At 35.7% G+C, this 15,624-nt stretch overlaps 2 protein-coding genes across 6 annotated transcripts; both read right to left on the minus strand.

The window, feature by feature from the left end:
• Positions 1 to 184: 184 nt before the first annotated feature.
• On the minus strand, positions 185 to 3,042 carry LOC111901949 (probable glucuronosyltransferase GUT1). Its single transcript, XM_023897820.3, has 8 exons — positions 2,551 to 3,042; positions 1,820 to 1,966; positions 1,676 to 1,740; positions 1,497 to 1,566; positions 1,197 to 1,415; positions 992 to 1,135; positions 782 to 917; positions 185 to 707 (listed from the first exon to the last, which is right to left on the minus strand). Exons 1-8 carry the CDS (start codon positions 2,923 to 2,925, stop codon positions 478 to 480), a joined length of 1,386 nt encoding a protein of 461 aa, XP_023753588.1. The 5' UTR covers positions 2,926 to 3,042; the 3' UTR covers positions 185 to 477.
• A 9,059-nt stretch (positions 3,043 to 12,101) lies between these two features.
• LOC111901947 (alcohol dehydrogenase 2) lies at positions 12,102 to 15,413 on the minus strand. Of its 5 annotated transcripts, none has more exons than XM_023897814.3 (12): positions 15,002 to 15,413; positions 14,867 to 14,876; positions 14,507 to 14,588; positions 14,060 to 14,142; positions 13,831 to 13,967; positions 13,700 to 13,746; positions 13,283 to 13,608; positions 13,110 to 13,192; positions 12,950 to 13,025; positions 12,703 to 12,860; positions 12,460 to 12,621; positions 12,102 to 12,371 (listed from the first exon to the last, which is right to left on the minus strand). In XM_023897814.3, the coding sequence occupies exons 1-12, from the start codon at positions 15,272 to 15,274 to the stop codon at positions 12,255 to 12,257; spliced, it is 1,554 nt and encodes a 517-aa protein (XP_023753582.1). In that variant the 5' UTR covers positions 15,275 to 15,413; the 3' UTR covers positions 12,102 to 12,254. The 5 variants fall into 5 exon arrangements, with proteins under 5 accessions (XP_023753582.1, XP_023753583.1, XP_023753585.1 ...); XM_023897815.3 differs by having other exon boundaries at positions 14,060 to 14,112; positions 15,002 to 15,412; XM_023897817.2 differs by lacking the exon at positions 14,867 to 14,876 and having other exon boundaries at positions 14,060 to 14,112; positions 15,002 to 15,142.
• Between the last annotated feature and the right edge of the window lie 211 nt (positions 15,414 to 15,624).

The raw sequence follows: 15,624 nt of genomic DNA on the forward strand, positions 1-15,624 counted from the left end.
GACTCGTGTTCTATGTGTTTTTTAATTTCTTTTTCTTTATATAATGCATATATTGCAAAAAGATATTAGTAAAATAATAGATTTAAACGCCTGCATTGATTGATTTTCCTCATTTGTGTGCAATTTGTATAACTATTACATGAGAAAAATACCATATTATGTTAATTAAAACTAATCACAAAAATTACAAAAAATGGAAACCACCTCTTCAACTTTAATTACAAAATAACAACTTATAGGTCAGCATAACAACTCAAGTCTTAGAAACCTCAAACAAATAAATAGATAAATTGACCCAAAGTCAATTGTCATCTTGCAACTATAATACAACAAACCAATCAAATTTTCCATTATATCGAGGAATTGTTGTAATTCTTCCTAAATAGCCATATCATTTACATCATCATGACTAGCTTCTCATATCACATTAAAACTATAACTCTTGTATTCTATGAATCCTCTCCATTTTTTCAAAGTTTAAGGCAAAGGCATGGGTGGTTTCCATTTGTAGAATTCCACCAAGTCTCTATTAACTATCGATCCATTATGCAGCCAAAATGTTTCACTTGACTGATGAAATTGTCTTGTTTTCCTTTGAAGCTCCCATAATATCCCACTAAAAGCAGAACACGCCTCCGAATCAGGACCATATACCAATAAACATCTCAACTTTCTTCCTCGAGCAATCATCTCCTCTATCCGTTTATCTAACAATACCATAACCAAAAAGTCAACATACTTTATGCCAATTTAAGGGATCATGTTATAACATTAAACAAACCTGGTATGGACTCCAAATACTCCAAAAGCTGAACACCAATTCTTGAAGATGGCCATTTGATTGATACTTGGGAGTAGTCAACAACATTCTGGAATGGTAGCTCTGCATGATCTGATAACAGCACAGGCACACACTCCTGTTTTTCATAAAAAAAAATATATTCAATTATTCAACGAACCCTCATTTTGCAAGTTTAATAAAAACACATACCACAAAAAAGGACTCATAAAAGCGAAGAGTCCAAGATGACTCCCCACGTGGGGCCAAACAAAACTTAGCATTACGCAGGTGTAGAAAGTAATCGGCCTTCCCCAATTTTTCAGGACCGCTAAACTTCAACTCTGGAGATTCCAACTGTAGAAAACAGACAGTGTCAGTGACAGTGACAGTGACAGAGGAAAAAGTAAGTAAATACCTTATGTGGGAATTGTTTAGCAAGATCAATTAATTGAAGACGGCCTAATTTTCCTTGTGCACGACCTAAGTAGTTTGCCAAGTATTTTCTTTTTGATAATGGCAAGGGTTCTACCAGCCTTACTCCATGAGTTGTCATTCCATCATCAACATTTCCAGGGATAATTATGTCTTTCCATGTATTGAAGGCACTTGTGTCTCGCTTATCTGTCCTGTCTCCCTGTTTATTATGCAAATATTTTTTTAACCCAATATAAATCAAGAAAACACCTTATGCAAGTCTTATTTTGTATTCACTAACCTCAGGAGTTAGGATTATTGAGCGGTTTATGTAAGTAGCCCATGATTTGAATAGGTGGGCCCCTGCACCACTGACAGATAGTATCATAGTAGTAATTGTAAGTCATCATACTTAAGTTATAAAAACTGACAACAAGAACAATAATTGATGAAATTGGTTATCATTGTAAGTAATCAGACCTTGGAAACACAAATATGTGGTTGCGACCACCTGATAACCTGAAATATGGCATTTGGCTTAATACCTGAGAGCAAGAAGATGCTAAATTAGAAATCTTTTAACTTAACTATTTCTAAATTAAAGTACAATTTCTTATGATATACCTTAACATAAGTTTGGTTTATCTCTTTATCATTAAGACCACCCATCATCCGAACACATTTAACGTAAGATGGTATGAAGAACAGATCAGCTTCTGCTTTCTTGTGTGTACGAAACCTTGATTTGAGTAGAAGCTTGTGGATCTTGACCTATAATTTCATGTTAGTGTCAACCCTTCAAACAAAAATAGGATACAGAACACTTAACATTATCAATTTTTATAAATGTGCACTCTTTCAGGAACATGGTTTTAATCACAATAAGATAATCCTGTTCTATGTCAAATCTGATAGAAAAATAAAAACTGGACTGGTTATCTGATGAAAAGGATAAAATTCATGTGAAACTCTACCAAAATACAAGAATGCTATAACCGTGACCAGATGTGCTTGTAAAAACCTGATGAAGGAAGGTTATCTTCAAATTTACAAACTAATTTCATCAGTTCAGAATGGTAACTTGTTTATGCAATTCAAATTGAGCTAGCATTCTATACATCGTCGCCAGATTAAATTGATGTTTCAGCTTTTGATCAGGGCAGAAGTGAATCATGTAAAACAACAACTAATCCCAATAAACCAGTAACATATAATTTCGGCAAATCGACTATAGTTGAAGAACAGATTAGCACCGTTCATTCAATTAATCGATTTCAAGTTCACAAGTAAGATGAAAATGACGATCTATAGGTTCCATGAACTCGGGTATACAAGAAAAACGGAAATTGAATTACCTGAGTACCCCATTGCCCCTTGAGGCAAGAATCCGCCGAAATCGTTCCATCACGACCATACAAGAGCTGTTTTAGGCCGTCGATCTCATTCTCATCATAGATGTAGATTTTGAGGGAGATGTAGGACCCATATCCACGGCGAGGCCACCGTACTGAACCCTCATCTTCTGAGAAACGTATAATGTTGGATTCATATCCATTACCATCGAAGAATGAAGAGGAAGAAATGGAGGAGGGGAATGATTGGTCTAAGAGTCTGGTGGCGAAAAAGGTAACGGCGATGAGGGCTAGGGCTCCGATCTGGTGTGAGCGAGTGCAGGGTGTTGAGGAAGGAGGTCCGAACACTCTGCTCTTGATGTTGACTGTGCTGCCCATTGCTTTGTTCGACTATCAGTAGCAGGAAGTTAAGCGACTCATACTGTGTCTGGGAGTGAGAGATTTGGAGGAAGAAGGAAACGACGACGTCGTTCTCTTTTATTGATGCTTAATCACAAGAATGCGTTAATGAGAAAGTAATAAATTTCAACTGGTATTAACAGTATTAAGCAATCTAACCGCAATTTAATATGTATTTGAAGAAAAGTAATTAAAAAGAATTATTTTTGTTAAAAATAACCATTTAGTATCGAATTGTCATCGAAGACTTTGAAAAAAACACATTTTTAAACTGGCATTTTCACCAACATTCTCGATTCCATACTATATTTTTGGATTTCTATAAAAACTTTGAAATTTCAAGAATAAATTCAAATTGGATGAACAATTATGAAATTTCAAGAAAAAAAATTGATCTTTTGCCTAAATCTAACAAAAAGTTAAACAAACATAGTTAATGTGATCTATATACGAGATTAATGTATAAAATCAAGCATTTGACTAAAACCAATGACATTAAACACTTCGAAATTGACATTTTGGACATATGTAGAGATATTTTTTTGGAAAAAATAAAACTAAAAATGAATTATGTCCGGAATGAAGCATTCGGGAGTAAATGGTCATTTTTCAAAAACTGGAAAAAATGGTTATTAAAAAAATAAAATAAAATAAAAACTCATGTATAATTGTTAGTTTACTTAATTCCCTTATTTTTTAACAACTACAAACACACACCCACTAATCATACTACTAATTCTACTTCTTTTGTCCACACGAGACTTGAAACCTCGATCACTTAAGAAATAAACATTATTCCAATACATTTGATATTGTTAGGCTACAAGCCTTTTGGTATCTCATGTACGTATTTAATTACTTAGAACTGAGGGAATCTATCTTTCCTAACCATACCAAGTCTCAGCCCTCTTGTCACTTATTTGTCACATTCGTTTTTCTCTCTTTCACAACCCTCAATACAAGGATTCCATATTTCCTAACCCGCTCTTAATGTACAAGTACTAAAACATGTGGTACAAGTCACCATTTGGATAAACCCGCACCATTATGGCCCCTACCTTCACGGAATGGCGCTACCCGTACCGACGGTATTGCGCCCACCAATGGCTACCATTCTCCATATTTGCTCATACTTTGTGCACCCTTATGTTTTTTTAACACATAATCATTAAAATTGTTTACCATGTTCACAAATCACTAATTTTCTGGCTAATGTAGGTTCTAGCCAAACATGAAATTTTCGGTCATCTTCTCTAATCAAACATAAATTTTCCAACATGTGTTTGTATGTGTATGTCTTCAAGTTTGAAGAGAAAACCGAGAAACAATGATCTCTTCTGAAAATTCCAACAAACCAAGGAATCGATTTTGCAAAAGAAGCCCAAGAAATCCATTAGATTTGTGTGTGTGTGTGTGTGTGGGGGGGGGGGGGGGGGGGGGAGGGGGGGTGTTCATTTCCCATGAAATCCCTCATATTTGTGTATCTCTTCCAAAAAAATCCAACAAACTAGGAAATCCGAAGAAAAAAAACAAGAAATGGTTTATGGGTTTGACTCATCAGAAACGAAATCAAACACCTAAAAGATGATTACTTCCAAAAAGGTTTTCACGTCCTTCAATTTTTTGACATCACAAAAACCAGATCTTGATGAACACCCACGAACGATTTCATATTCTTTAGAGTTTCGTATGTGTTTGTTTGTGTGTATGTGTTTTTGAAAATAAAACCTAAAAACGTTTTTTGAGTTTGACTTGTTGGAAGTATGCCCATTGTCACAAGTTAGTGATATTTTTAGAAATAGCATGGTCCTTTTAGGTTACACGCAATATATGATTTACACATAAAATGATAAAAGGAAAATTAGAGGGACTAGTTTATTATCTTGTCACCTTATGTCGAGTTAATTAGAAACTAAATGAACGGTCTAAGTGTAATTATGCTTGGTTTGAAACTTTGAATTGGTAAGTATGTATCCCCTGGATTAACGTATAAATATACCAATTAAAATAGATAATTAGCAATCTAACCCATAGAGCAGTTCCTTAAGACTTGAGAACTGGATATATTATTTTTTTTCCTCTCATTCTCATGTTTTCTCTTGCTCTCTCTCAATCCTCTCTCATATCCAAGCTAGGGTTTGTGTTTTAGCCAAAAGGGAAGAAGAATGGAAAGTCTTTTTTGCTTGATCATTGTTCTTCAGAGTTACTACATTAGTAACATCCATTTTCCTAGTACGTAATCTATCATGGTTTTATTTTACTTATTCGTTGAAATCTGAAAGCTGATAATCTGTTGTTAATCGTAAAAGACGCGTGGCGCCTTTTTATAGGTGTGGTGCACCTTGTCCCATGGGTTGAATGTCTTTTTAGGGTTTTGGGGGCTATTTATGCATCGTTAACCCCTAGGGTTAGCTCATTCTTAGTCTTCATCAACCCCTTAAGAGAACTTCAAAAACCCTAGCCTTTTCTCCCTTGTTTTGAGCCTTGGAATCCTTTTGTGAGCTTATTTCTCCATTTTGGTGGTTGAAGCTTGTAGATCAAGAGTTTTTTTGGTGCATAGAAGGAAGGTTCAAGTGTAGATCCAACAAGGTTGCATCTTTTCTAGACCTTTGGGAGTATAAAGCTTCAAACTTTCTTTTTGATTAATTAGATCTTGCTTTATGTCAAATTCTAAGCTTTTTGGTCTCTTTTGTTGGTGATCTAGGAGTTGAGAGAACTCCAACATCTTGTGAGCACTTTGGGATGCTCCTTGGACCTCATGGACTAGAAAAGTTGGGACCTTTTTGCCTCCCCTTTAAGACATGCAAGTTATGTTGGTCTTTTAGGTCATTATGGTGCATACAGTTTACATCTTGCATGATTAGGATGTCTTCATGGATAAAGTTGGAAACTTTATCCATTAATACATGGTTAGGGACCGGTTCAGGAAGTTTGAGCTTTGACTTAATGGAATAATTCGAAAATACCTTAAGAAGTGAATCTAACGCGACATGTCCTTTCTATAAGCGACATGTTTTTGGAAGTTTTCTGAAATGCACCTGTTTTAGACTTGGATCCCGACTATCTTGTCTTTTAGTGGGCGTGGGGCGCCTGTTTGACTAAATGTAGATATTTTAACTAATTTGACCTTATGTCAAACTTAAGGGTTTTAGGTCATAAACTAAGGTTTGACATTTTATTTAATTTTAAGTGGTTTGTGAGACCAACCTTCACATTTCCTGCAAGTTGCAGTGATTATCTATTTTATATGTAAGGCAAGTCTTCTCACTAAACTATGTAGTACACGAGGTGTCGATATATGTTTGTTGTCTTTGTGACTATTGCTTGTAAGTTTGCATGTTTGATGGGTGGCGCCCATATATTTTGTAACGACCCAAAAATCACGACTAAAAATTTCTTTTAAAACATTACTAAAACCATATTTACAAAACTGTATCATAAGTCATAACATAATTTTTAGAGTATTAATTCAAAACATAATCTCATTATCAGAGTCAAACATTCCCAGGCTAACTGACTATGGTGTGTGCACTGCAATCTTCCCGAGCTCCTCTTTTGAAAAATGAGTACCTGAAACCAAAACTGAAAACCGTAAGCACGAAGCTTAGTGAACTCCCCCAATCTACCACATACCATGCAATAACATATAAAGCACATATTGGGCCTTGCCCACTGCATCAGACCGAGGTCCGGACTAACTGGGGCCTTGCCCCCTGCATCGGACCGAAGTCCGGAAACTGACTAGGACCTTGTCCCCTACATCGGACCGAGGTCCGGACTAACTGGGGCCTTGCCCCCTGCATCGGACTGAAGTCCGGAAACTGACTGGGACCTTGTCCCCTGCATCGGACCGAAGTCCGGACTAACTGGCTGGGACCTTGTCCCCTGCATCAGACCGAAGTCCGAACTAACTGGGGCCTTGCCCCCTGCATCGGACCGAATTCCGGAACTAACTGAACATCACATAACATACACATATCAACTAGCATGAACATACATATACTGCATACTCCATCGGGCCGTAGCCCGGAACACATAACACATAAATCCTGTCTGAGCCACGAAGGCATCAAACATACTAACTACTGCATCAGATCAAAATCCGGAAACTACTGCTAGCTAAACGGACCGGCATTGTGGCCTTAGACCCGTTCCTACTAGAAGGAAACTCACCTGAACTGCTGAGCTCCGCCGATAATCCTCTGGCTGCTGATCGAGAATCCTTTGAGCCGCTGCTCCTCCAGCTCTCCGAGCTACCAATATCAATATGACACTTAGTCTGACAGTCCTCTAAAAGTCAACAAGGTCAACTCTGGTCAAAGTCAAAGTTCTGGTCAAAGTCAACCTTCCAGGTCAACCCTACTCGCCGAGTCCACCTAATGACTCGCCGAGTTCATATGCTCAGGGTCTTTCTATTCGCGACTCGACTCGCCGAGTCAGTCCATGACTCGCCGAGTCCAACTATTTCCGAGTCCTGACCTGTCCAACTCGCTGAGTCTCCACCTGACTCACTGATTCGAATCTCGACTCGAAGGGATTGGGGTTTCGCGACCTGACTCGCCGAGTCCACTAATAGACTCGCCGAGTCCAAGGCAATCTTCAACCAACTCGTCGAGTTGTTCTTCCAACTCGCTGAGTTCATGCTTAACTTCATCCGACTCGACGAGTTGTTCATCCCACTCGTCGAGTTCCTCCTCATCTTCATGCTACTCGCCGAGTCCACTCGAAGGACTCGCCGAGTCCATAAAGATCTACATACACGCAGAGGACTTTTGAGTCATGCATGGACTCCAAACTGTAGATCCACTCTTCTAAAGCCTATTCCTTACGTAAAGTGGCAAACTTTACGTGTAGCTAACGAGATCTAGGCTCAAATCACTATAAACTAGGGTTTGAGACAAAGGGGCTCAACAATCAACCCATAGACTGATGCTTTATGATTCTCTAGGCCAAGATACACATAGATCTGAAGTAGCAACTTCAGATCTGGGCTTCTAACTCGAAATGGTTCATAAACTTGTCCTAAAAGCCCCAAATCCCATGATAAAGGTTGATCTATATGCAAAAGAGGGAAGGTAGCGACTCATTACCTTCAAAAGCTCTGGAAGACCTCACAAACTCTAGATCTACTGCCAATTCTTGAATCCCCAATGTGTGCCTTCCTCCTTCTTCCTTCAAATCACCCAAATTGGCAAGAAAGCTTGATTGAGCAACAATGGAGGCTTAGGGTTTCTGGTTATGGACTATAGGGCCGCAAATGAGCCCTAGGGAAGAGATTAAGATGCTTAAATAGGGTACCAAGTCCTGAAATTAGGGTTTCCCAACCCAGACCTGACTCGCCGAGTCCACTTGCCGACTCGCCGAGTCGGTCACTTGCTTTACACCCGGATCCCACTCCGACTCGCCGAGTTCCTCCCTGGACTCGACGATTCAACCCTCTTTAACTTAGGGTTTTTCCTTTCCTTTCTTGACCTTTCTGATTTCGGGTGTTACATATTTAGGGTGGGGGCCTATTATTCACGATGTGGTCCAATATGCAGGGAGATGGCCATTATTCGGGATGAGGTCAACTATTCAAGGTGGGGTCCATTATTCTATGTTCTTGGAGAACTCACTAAGTTTTATGCTTACTATTTTAAGTTTAAATGCTTTAGGTACTTGTGGTAACAAAGAGAAGAGCCCGAAATGATTGCATCACATCCACTGGACATTCCGCACTATCTGTTTTTATGATTTTACTCTGATATTTGATTGGAACTTCAAACTCATACTCTGATTATCTTTTGATGGAATAGTATTTGAATGGTTTTTCTATATTTAAAAAAAATGAAAATTTTCTATGGATTTTGGGATTTACAACATTAGATAGACTCTAGTTAAGGGAGCCTCTTAGGTTTTTATTAAGAGTATTAAAAAATAAAATTTATTAAAATATAATAATCTAATTATAAAGTTAAAAAGAATGACAAAAAACTCATTTCAGTACACTTAAGAGATAGAAACTAAATACTATTACTTTTTTACTTTTAGAGGCGAAATCTTCAATGAAACAATTAAATAAGGACTACTTTTACAAGTTGAAACTTTTTGGAACTTAGTCAAAGAAAACTACAAACTACATGAACTATTTTTGCAGTTTTCTCTACATTTTAGATAAAGTTACAAAACTGGTTCATATGTTTACAAAAACACCACAAATGGTCTTTATGAAGAATTTGTTAGACGAATGGTCCTTAAATTTGAAAACCCTTACATACATGGTCTTTACGCCAAACTCCAATAAAATGTAAAGGTTATGTCCATATGAAATTACCAAATGACCATTTTTCTTAAAATTTTGTCTTATTTAAATTATCAATAATAAATAAATAAAAATAACAAATACACTCATTGTCTCTATCTCCCATCTAACCAAAAGGAATCCTACCTTAGGGCATTTCCAACTCAACACCAAAACCCATTTTTTACATCAAAATAGTGTTGATTCATCTTCAACTTCACTTCATTTTCTACATCATTTTCATATAAATAAACAGTATACCACCAAATTTGATGTTATAATATTCATTTATACCAAATGTTGTAAAACATTCATGTGACACTTTTAGTCCCTTGTTTTGAATATTTATTACATTTTAGTTTATAAAGTATGATTGGTTTATTTTAAATATAATAATTATTCATTATAATTTTATTTTATCTTTTAAGCTGATATTAATTAATCATAAATATAAAATTTAATATAAAGGTTCATAATTTATTTAAAATATTAAATACTTTAAAATTTTAAAATGTGGTAATATATTTTATAAAACATAAAATTGACATATATATTTTAAATAATTAAAAATGGTTATAAATTTATAATGATATATTTTATAAAATATTTTCATAAAAAATATGTAAAAATCTAATAAGTCGACAAGGGTATTTTACAAGTAATTTTCGATTATATAACAAAACCAAACCACCAAGGATCATTTTAAAGAGGTTAGAATAATATTAAAACCAACCATAAGGTGTTTTAGAATGATAACCTTTGGAGCCTTTAAATCCACTTAGTTTTGGGGTGTTGATGAAGATGAAAAGATCAAAGAGGATGATCTTCTCTATAAGGATCCACCACCAAGAGTAAAGTACTATGTAATACTAGTTCCTTCTTGTATTCTTGAGTATCTTAAGCCTTTAAGCTCTTAATACAAGTAAGCACTAAAGGAAACTTTAATTACCAAAACTAACTTTAAAAGAGAGCAATGTGAGGGAGAAGAGAAGGCTACGTTTTTGAAGAGATTTCTAAGCCAAGAAGAAGTGTTTTTTCATGCTTTAAATACCTTCATGCAAAGTAAAGACTATACATTATTTAAATATAAAGTATTGGCAACTAAAACAAGCATGGGGAACAAAAGAATGGAGGTTGACAAACATCCTCCCATACCTCTAAAAATCAGGCTATGAGGGGAATAAAAGACAAAAATTGTCTTCTAGTTTCTTCAACCATAAAACACTAACTAGATAGTTAAGTCATGGTTAACCAAAGTGTCTAAAATATTTGTACATGATTTATTAATTATACCATATGATATAATAACTAGTTTGTTGTTTCTTTTATTATTATTTTCATAAAACAATAATTATTCTCTAATTAAATACAAGAGTTGAATTTATTTATTAACAATCAAATACTTAAAAAATATTCAATAAGTACCAACTTGATTAAGTTGTGACCCTTTAAGATTTATATGTTATTAACAACATTATTCAATAATGATTATTGAGCATATAGATCTAACAAAAACCCCACAAAAGTTTATGGTTGATTGAATGTTGATTTAAGTTCTAGCAGGTGTTAATTTTGTGTTGAAGCCATTATAGCTCGAAAGCTATTTGTACGATAGTGCTTCCAATGGTGCGCTATCTTTTCGATGCACATGAACTCTTTGAATATTAACTTTGTTGATTCTCATGTTTAACTTTTAGTTGATGAACGATTCTTTTGGATTTTAATGACATGACAAATATAAAATAGGTATTGTAATTGGTTGAAGGGGTGTTTTTTACATGTTAAAGGAGTCGTCAGTGGAGCGGTGTTGGGTATAAAGGATCAATGGTTTGACGCCAGGCTTTGGCGGTGTTGGGTATAGAGGAGCAAGGGTAGATACAACAATGCATGGGCAATAAAGATAAAAGGGATGGGGTGGGATGGGGTCTTTTTTTTTCTTTAATTAAAAATTATTTAATGTAAATACACATATTTAGAAGAGCATATTAGTCATTTTATAAATATTTAACCCATATGTTTAACAATATTAGACATAAGTACATGTGGTGCAAAATTTTCTATTCTTAGGCTATCCGGTGTGGGCAACGCCACACCGGCGTTTTTCCACCGTTTTTGCGCATTATAGGCTTGCCATTTTTTCCCGTTACCACCACAACTTCGGATAACACTGTTTTCTTCTTAGATCACATAAAAACGCCAGTGGGGCGTTGCCCACACCGGATAGCCTTAAGGACCAACAACATAACAAAATTCTCATAAAGACCATCTTTGAAATTTTTTGTAAACGAGAAGAACCACTTATTTAATTTTGTCTATGTTTTATGTTAAAATCATATTAATTTAGTATTAAATGTTTTTATATATAACCATAATTCTCTTATTTCTTATCCTAGCAGTGGTATAATTTGAATTTTGTAAAATATTTACCAACGTTAGATTATATTATTATAATTACATAAAGAAATTTAAGCACCTTGTTGATTGTTATCATATGTAAAAGAATATATATGTATGTTATTAGAGTTAGAGAAATACAAAATGCATTCATATTATGTTTAATAACTAAAGTACATTATCTAAGTTTTATTTTACATATTATGTAAATATATTGTTATTGTAAATAACAATTAAAGTAAATAGTTTAGTATATATTCTTGTTATTTTGATGGTTGAATGTTTTTTGTGGTAATAGACGCTTATGCATGATTATAGCAATATAAATTATATACCAAAATACTTATAGGCATACCATTAGTGTCCTAAAGTGTGGTATATATCGAGTTTAAAGTGACAATAAAACATTAGACATGATTAAACTCACAAAACTAAGCTTTCTACTACAACATAAAAAAATATTAGAAGTTACCAAGAGAAGTGAACTAATAATCATTGGAATATATAAACTCAAAGTCAGGATCCCAACACAGAAACACTGCGTACATAATAAGATCAAAGAAGACACTTGATGTGTTATCATATGAAATATGAGCTACTATTATACAACATTTTTAAAAACTTTCCTCTACATTTATTCACCCATCCGAATTATGCATCGGAGACCTTCACCTTTGAGCATCAAATCAAAAGCCTTATTTATCTCAGAAAATGGCAATTCATGTGTAATGAACTTCTCCAACTCAAGTTCCTGCACAAAATCAACTCAAGTTCATCATGCTTCCATGCCATTTTATTCATTTATAATTCAACTTTGGAGCTATAAAAAGGGTTGTTACCTTATTCATATACTTTTCAACCACAGAAGGAATATCTGATCGAGGTTTATAGTTTCCAAAAAAAGTTCCCTTCAGAGTCCTTTCGTTCAACAGATTCAATGGACTTGTCTTGAAAACAGCATCTTTATGTGGAACACCCACAAGAACAGCAACACCCCAACCCTGTAAAATTTTCAATATTTGTTATTGTGAAATTAAACATGAATCATTATATGAGTGAGACCGAATTGATTAAATTCATACATCATGAACACATTCGAAGGCAGATATCATAGCATCAATATGACCAGTGCATTCAACACTCCTGTCAACTCCACCATTTGTCATCTCTGCAATCACTTCTTGTACTGGTTTCGTGTGATCTTTTGGGTTCACAAACTCTGTCACTCCAAATTTCTTTGCTGTTGAAGCCAAAAAAAATTTACATCAGATTCATCAATCATATCATATGTCTAGTTTTTATTTACAATTTCATGCAGCAAAATCTTACCAAGCTCAAATCTGTTGGCGTTGAGATCAACGCCAATTATCCTTGAAGCCCCTGCAATTCTTGCACCTTCAGCAGCCTGATCACAAAACGAGAATCATTAGCTTTTTTTTGGCATTGAATGAGCCTTTTTTGAGAAAGTTAGAAGGTCCATAAAACTCACAGCAAGCCCCACAGCTCCCAATCCAAAAATGGCGACAGATGAGCCTTTTTTAGGCTTTGCAACGTTCAGAGTAGCACCAAGACCTGAAGAAAACATGAATATTGATTAGGTCAAGAAAAACACTAAAATGCAATTGTAATCGGAGAATCTTGATTACGATTTTGTTTATGTACCTGTGGAGATCCCACAACTGAGGACACAGACTTTGTCAAGAGGAGCAAGAGGGTTGATTTTGGCGAGACAGCCAACATGAACGACGGTGTATTCACTGAAAGTTGAAGTTCCGACGAAATGGAAAATTGGTTTTCCGTTGATGGAAAATCGAGATTTTTGATCGTTAATCATGACTCCTCTATCGGTGTTGATTCTCAAAAGGTCGCACATGTTGCTCTCTTCTGATTTACAGTGGGCGCACTCTTTGCATTCTCCGGTGAAAACAGGGAGGACATGATCTCCGGGCTGAAGATCAGTCACACCTTCCCCAACACTCTCCACAACCCTGTTCATGTTTAAAAACTTATTATTAGATTATTTTCAGAATCAAAGATTAGAAGAAACCCTTTTTCGGTTTTAACAAGAATCAAACATACCCTCCAGCTTCATGTCCAAAAATTCGAGGAAACAATGGATTCTGACCCTGAAAAGTTCGAAAAGAAAGATTTATGATTTTAATTTTGGGTTTTGACAAGGATTGAGATCAAAACAGGGAATAATAGATCACCTTGGCTTCCCAGAAGTAAACATCGGTGTGACACAAGGAGGTGAAGAGGATTTTGATTCGAACTTCCATTTTCTGGGGTGGCGCCACCTCCACTTCTTCAATCACCAGTGGCTTTCCGGCTTCCCATGCCACCGCCGCTGTCACATTTACATCAGCATTCAGCAGTCAGCACAGTCAAAACTTTTTCTTCTTGTTAGGGAAATCACAAAAGAATGACTGAAATGTTTACCTTTGCATCGAATCACCTCGTTGGTAGTGCTCGACATTTTTATCTTAGTGTTACTTGATCGTTGAAACAAAGTATGAAAACAACTTCAATTGGGTTTGTTAATTGCTTGATATGAAGGAGTAATGAAGAATTGGGTATTTATAAGATGGGAGAGCATATTGATCGAGAAGGTTTGATTTGAGTTTTTAGAATCTAGTAAAAAAAAAGGCTAAACCAGAACTAGAAACCTGCCACAAGGTTTTTGTTTTGCTGGGTTTGGTTTGATCAAGTTATTGACTAATTAAACCCGAAGTTTAACGAAAACAAGAAACTGTAGTGTAGCAACTATTGATCGGTGGTTTCTTTAAACTCCAAAAATAACTTTAAATCCGAACAATAACGAGGATTTGATATGGAAGATTCTGTTATTAGTCTAACATTTTTATTTTGATTATAATTAATTGTTACCTCTTCCTAAAAGGCGTACGCAATGATCGGACTCCAGCCAACTCCATGGCCGCCGGACTTCTCAGGTTGGCGGTAAGTCCTCCTGTTATGATAATTTATTTGGAAAGGTCATTATCGTCATTTCATTTCAGTATTTTTAGTGTTATTTATTTCGGTTGTACTTGATCCGATTTGTAGTTTCCTCATTTCCTTCTTGGAGTTTTATGCAATGAAATAGACATTTCCTTCCCAAGAAGGACTACATTACAAAAAGAGGAAACTACAATGATCTCAGGAAATCGGATAAGGACAATTGAAATAAACAACACCAAAAATACCGAAATGACGATAATGACCTTTCCAAATATATTTTCATAACACCTTCGACTGTCTGAGCAAGTTTTAACATCGCGAAGATGATGAATAACAAAAGTGATTAAGAATATATGATGATTTTGGTGTAATTGTAGAGTTTTTATATTCCATAATTGTATCGAGGATTAAAAGGGGAAAAACCTTGTTCATTAGGTTCAGATAGCCTGGAATTCTACCGGCTAAAAGTCCTTGTTTGACGATGGCCAATCCCTCTTTCGGGAACCCTAATATCGATGAAGACACCAATGAAGCTCGAGATACGATTGATGTTCTTCTTTTCAAAACCCCGCACCCATTTTCTTCCGAATCGATTCTTTCAGGGGAGGGGGAAGCATAAGCAGAAGCAACAGGAGGGAGGTTTTGGTTCCTGGTTTTTAATGGAAACCCGAAACTTGTAAATCCAATCGTGCTCATCTTTCGAAGAGCTTCTGGGAGAATGATATGGTAAAAAGATTAGAGGTTGTTTCCTTTTTAGCCCGTAGAATGTAGATCTTCTTCTTCTTCAACAGCTTAAGTAAAATGTTTAATAGTTTGGATTTGGTAATTATGTACGTCCTCTTTATGGTGGGAAGTCACTTATCTGTGAAAAATGAAAATGGTCTGGCTTGAAATTCGCCACGTCTTCTCCGGGTTTTTTTTTTATTTTGACAAAACTGCAAATTTGGTCCTTGTGGTTTTCAAAAACCTTTGGATGGGGTCCAAAAAGTTTCCAACTTGCATGGAAGGTCCAAAATCAAGGTTTTTCTGGGTTTTTGGTCCAAAAA

This window comes from Lactuca sativa, chromosome 6 (assembly GCF_002870075.4).
Source record: "Lactuca sativa cultivar Salinas chromosome 6, Lsat_Salinas_v11, whole genome shotgun sequence".
Classification (NCBI taxonomy): Eukaryota; Viridiplantae; Streptophyta; class Magnoliopsida; order Asterales; family Asteraceae; genus Lactuca; species Lactuca sativa.

Excerpts from the sequence above, each read along its gene's own strand:
- LOC111901947 (XM_023897814.3), bottom strand. The coding sequence starts at position 15,274 with ATGAGCACGATTGGATTTACAAGTTTCGGGTTTCCATTAAAAACCAGG. Across the intron at positions 13,747-13,830 it reads TTTACTTCTGGGAAGCCAAG|GGTCAGAATCCATTGTTTCC; the intron begins GTGATCTATTAT and ends CGAACTTTTCAG. Across the intron at positions 13,609-13,699 it reads TTTGGACATGAAGCTGGAGG|GGTTGTGGAGAGTGTTGGGG; the intron begins GTATGTTTGATT and ends AAACATGAACAG.
- LOC111901949 (XM_023897820.3), bottom strand. The coding sequence starts at position 2,925 with ATGGGCAGCACAGTCAACATCAAGAGCAGAGTGTTCGGACCTCCTTCC. Across the intron at positions 1,136-1,196 it reads CTAAACAATTCCCACATAAG|TTGGAATCTCCAGAGTTGAA; the intron begins GTATTTACTTAC and ends TGTTTTCTACAG. Across the intron at positions 918-991 it reads TTTATGAGTCCTTTTTTGTG|GAGTGTGTGCCTGTGCTGTT; the intron begins GTATGTGTTTTT and ends TATGAAAAACAG.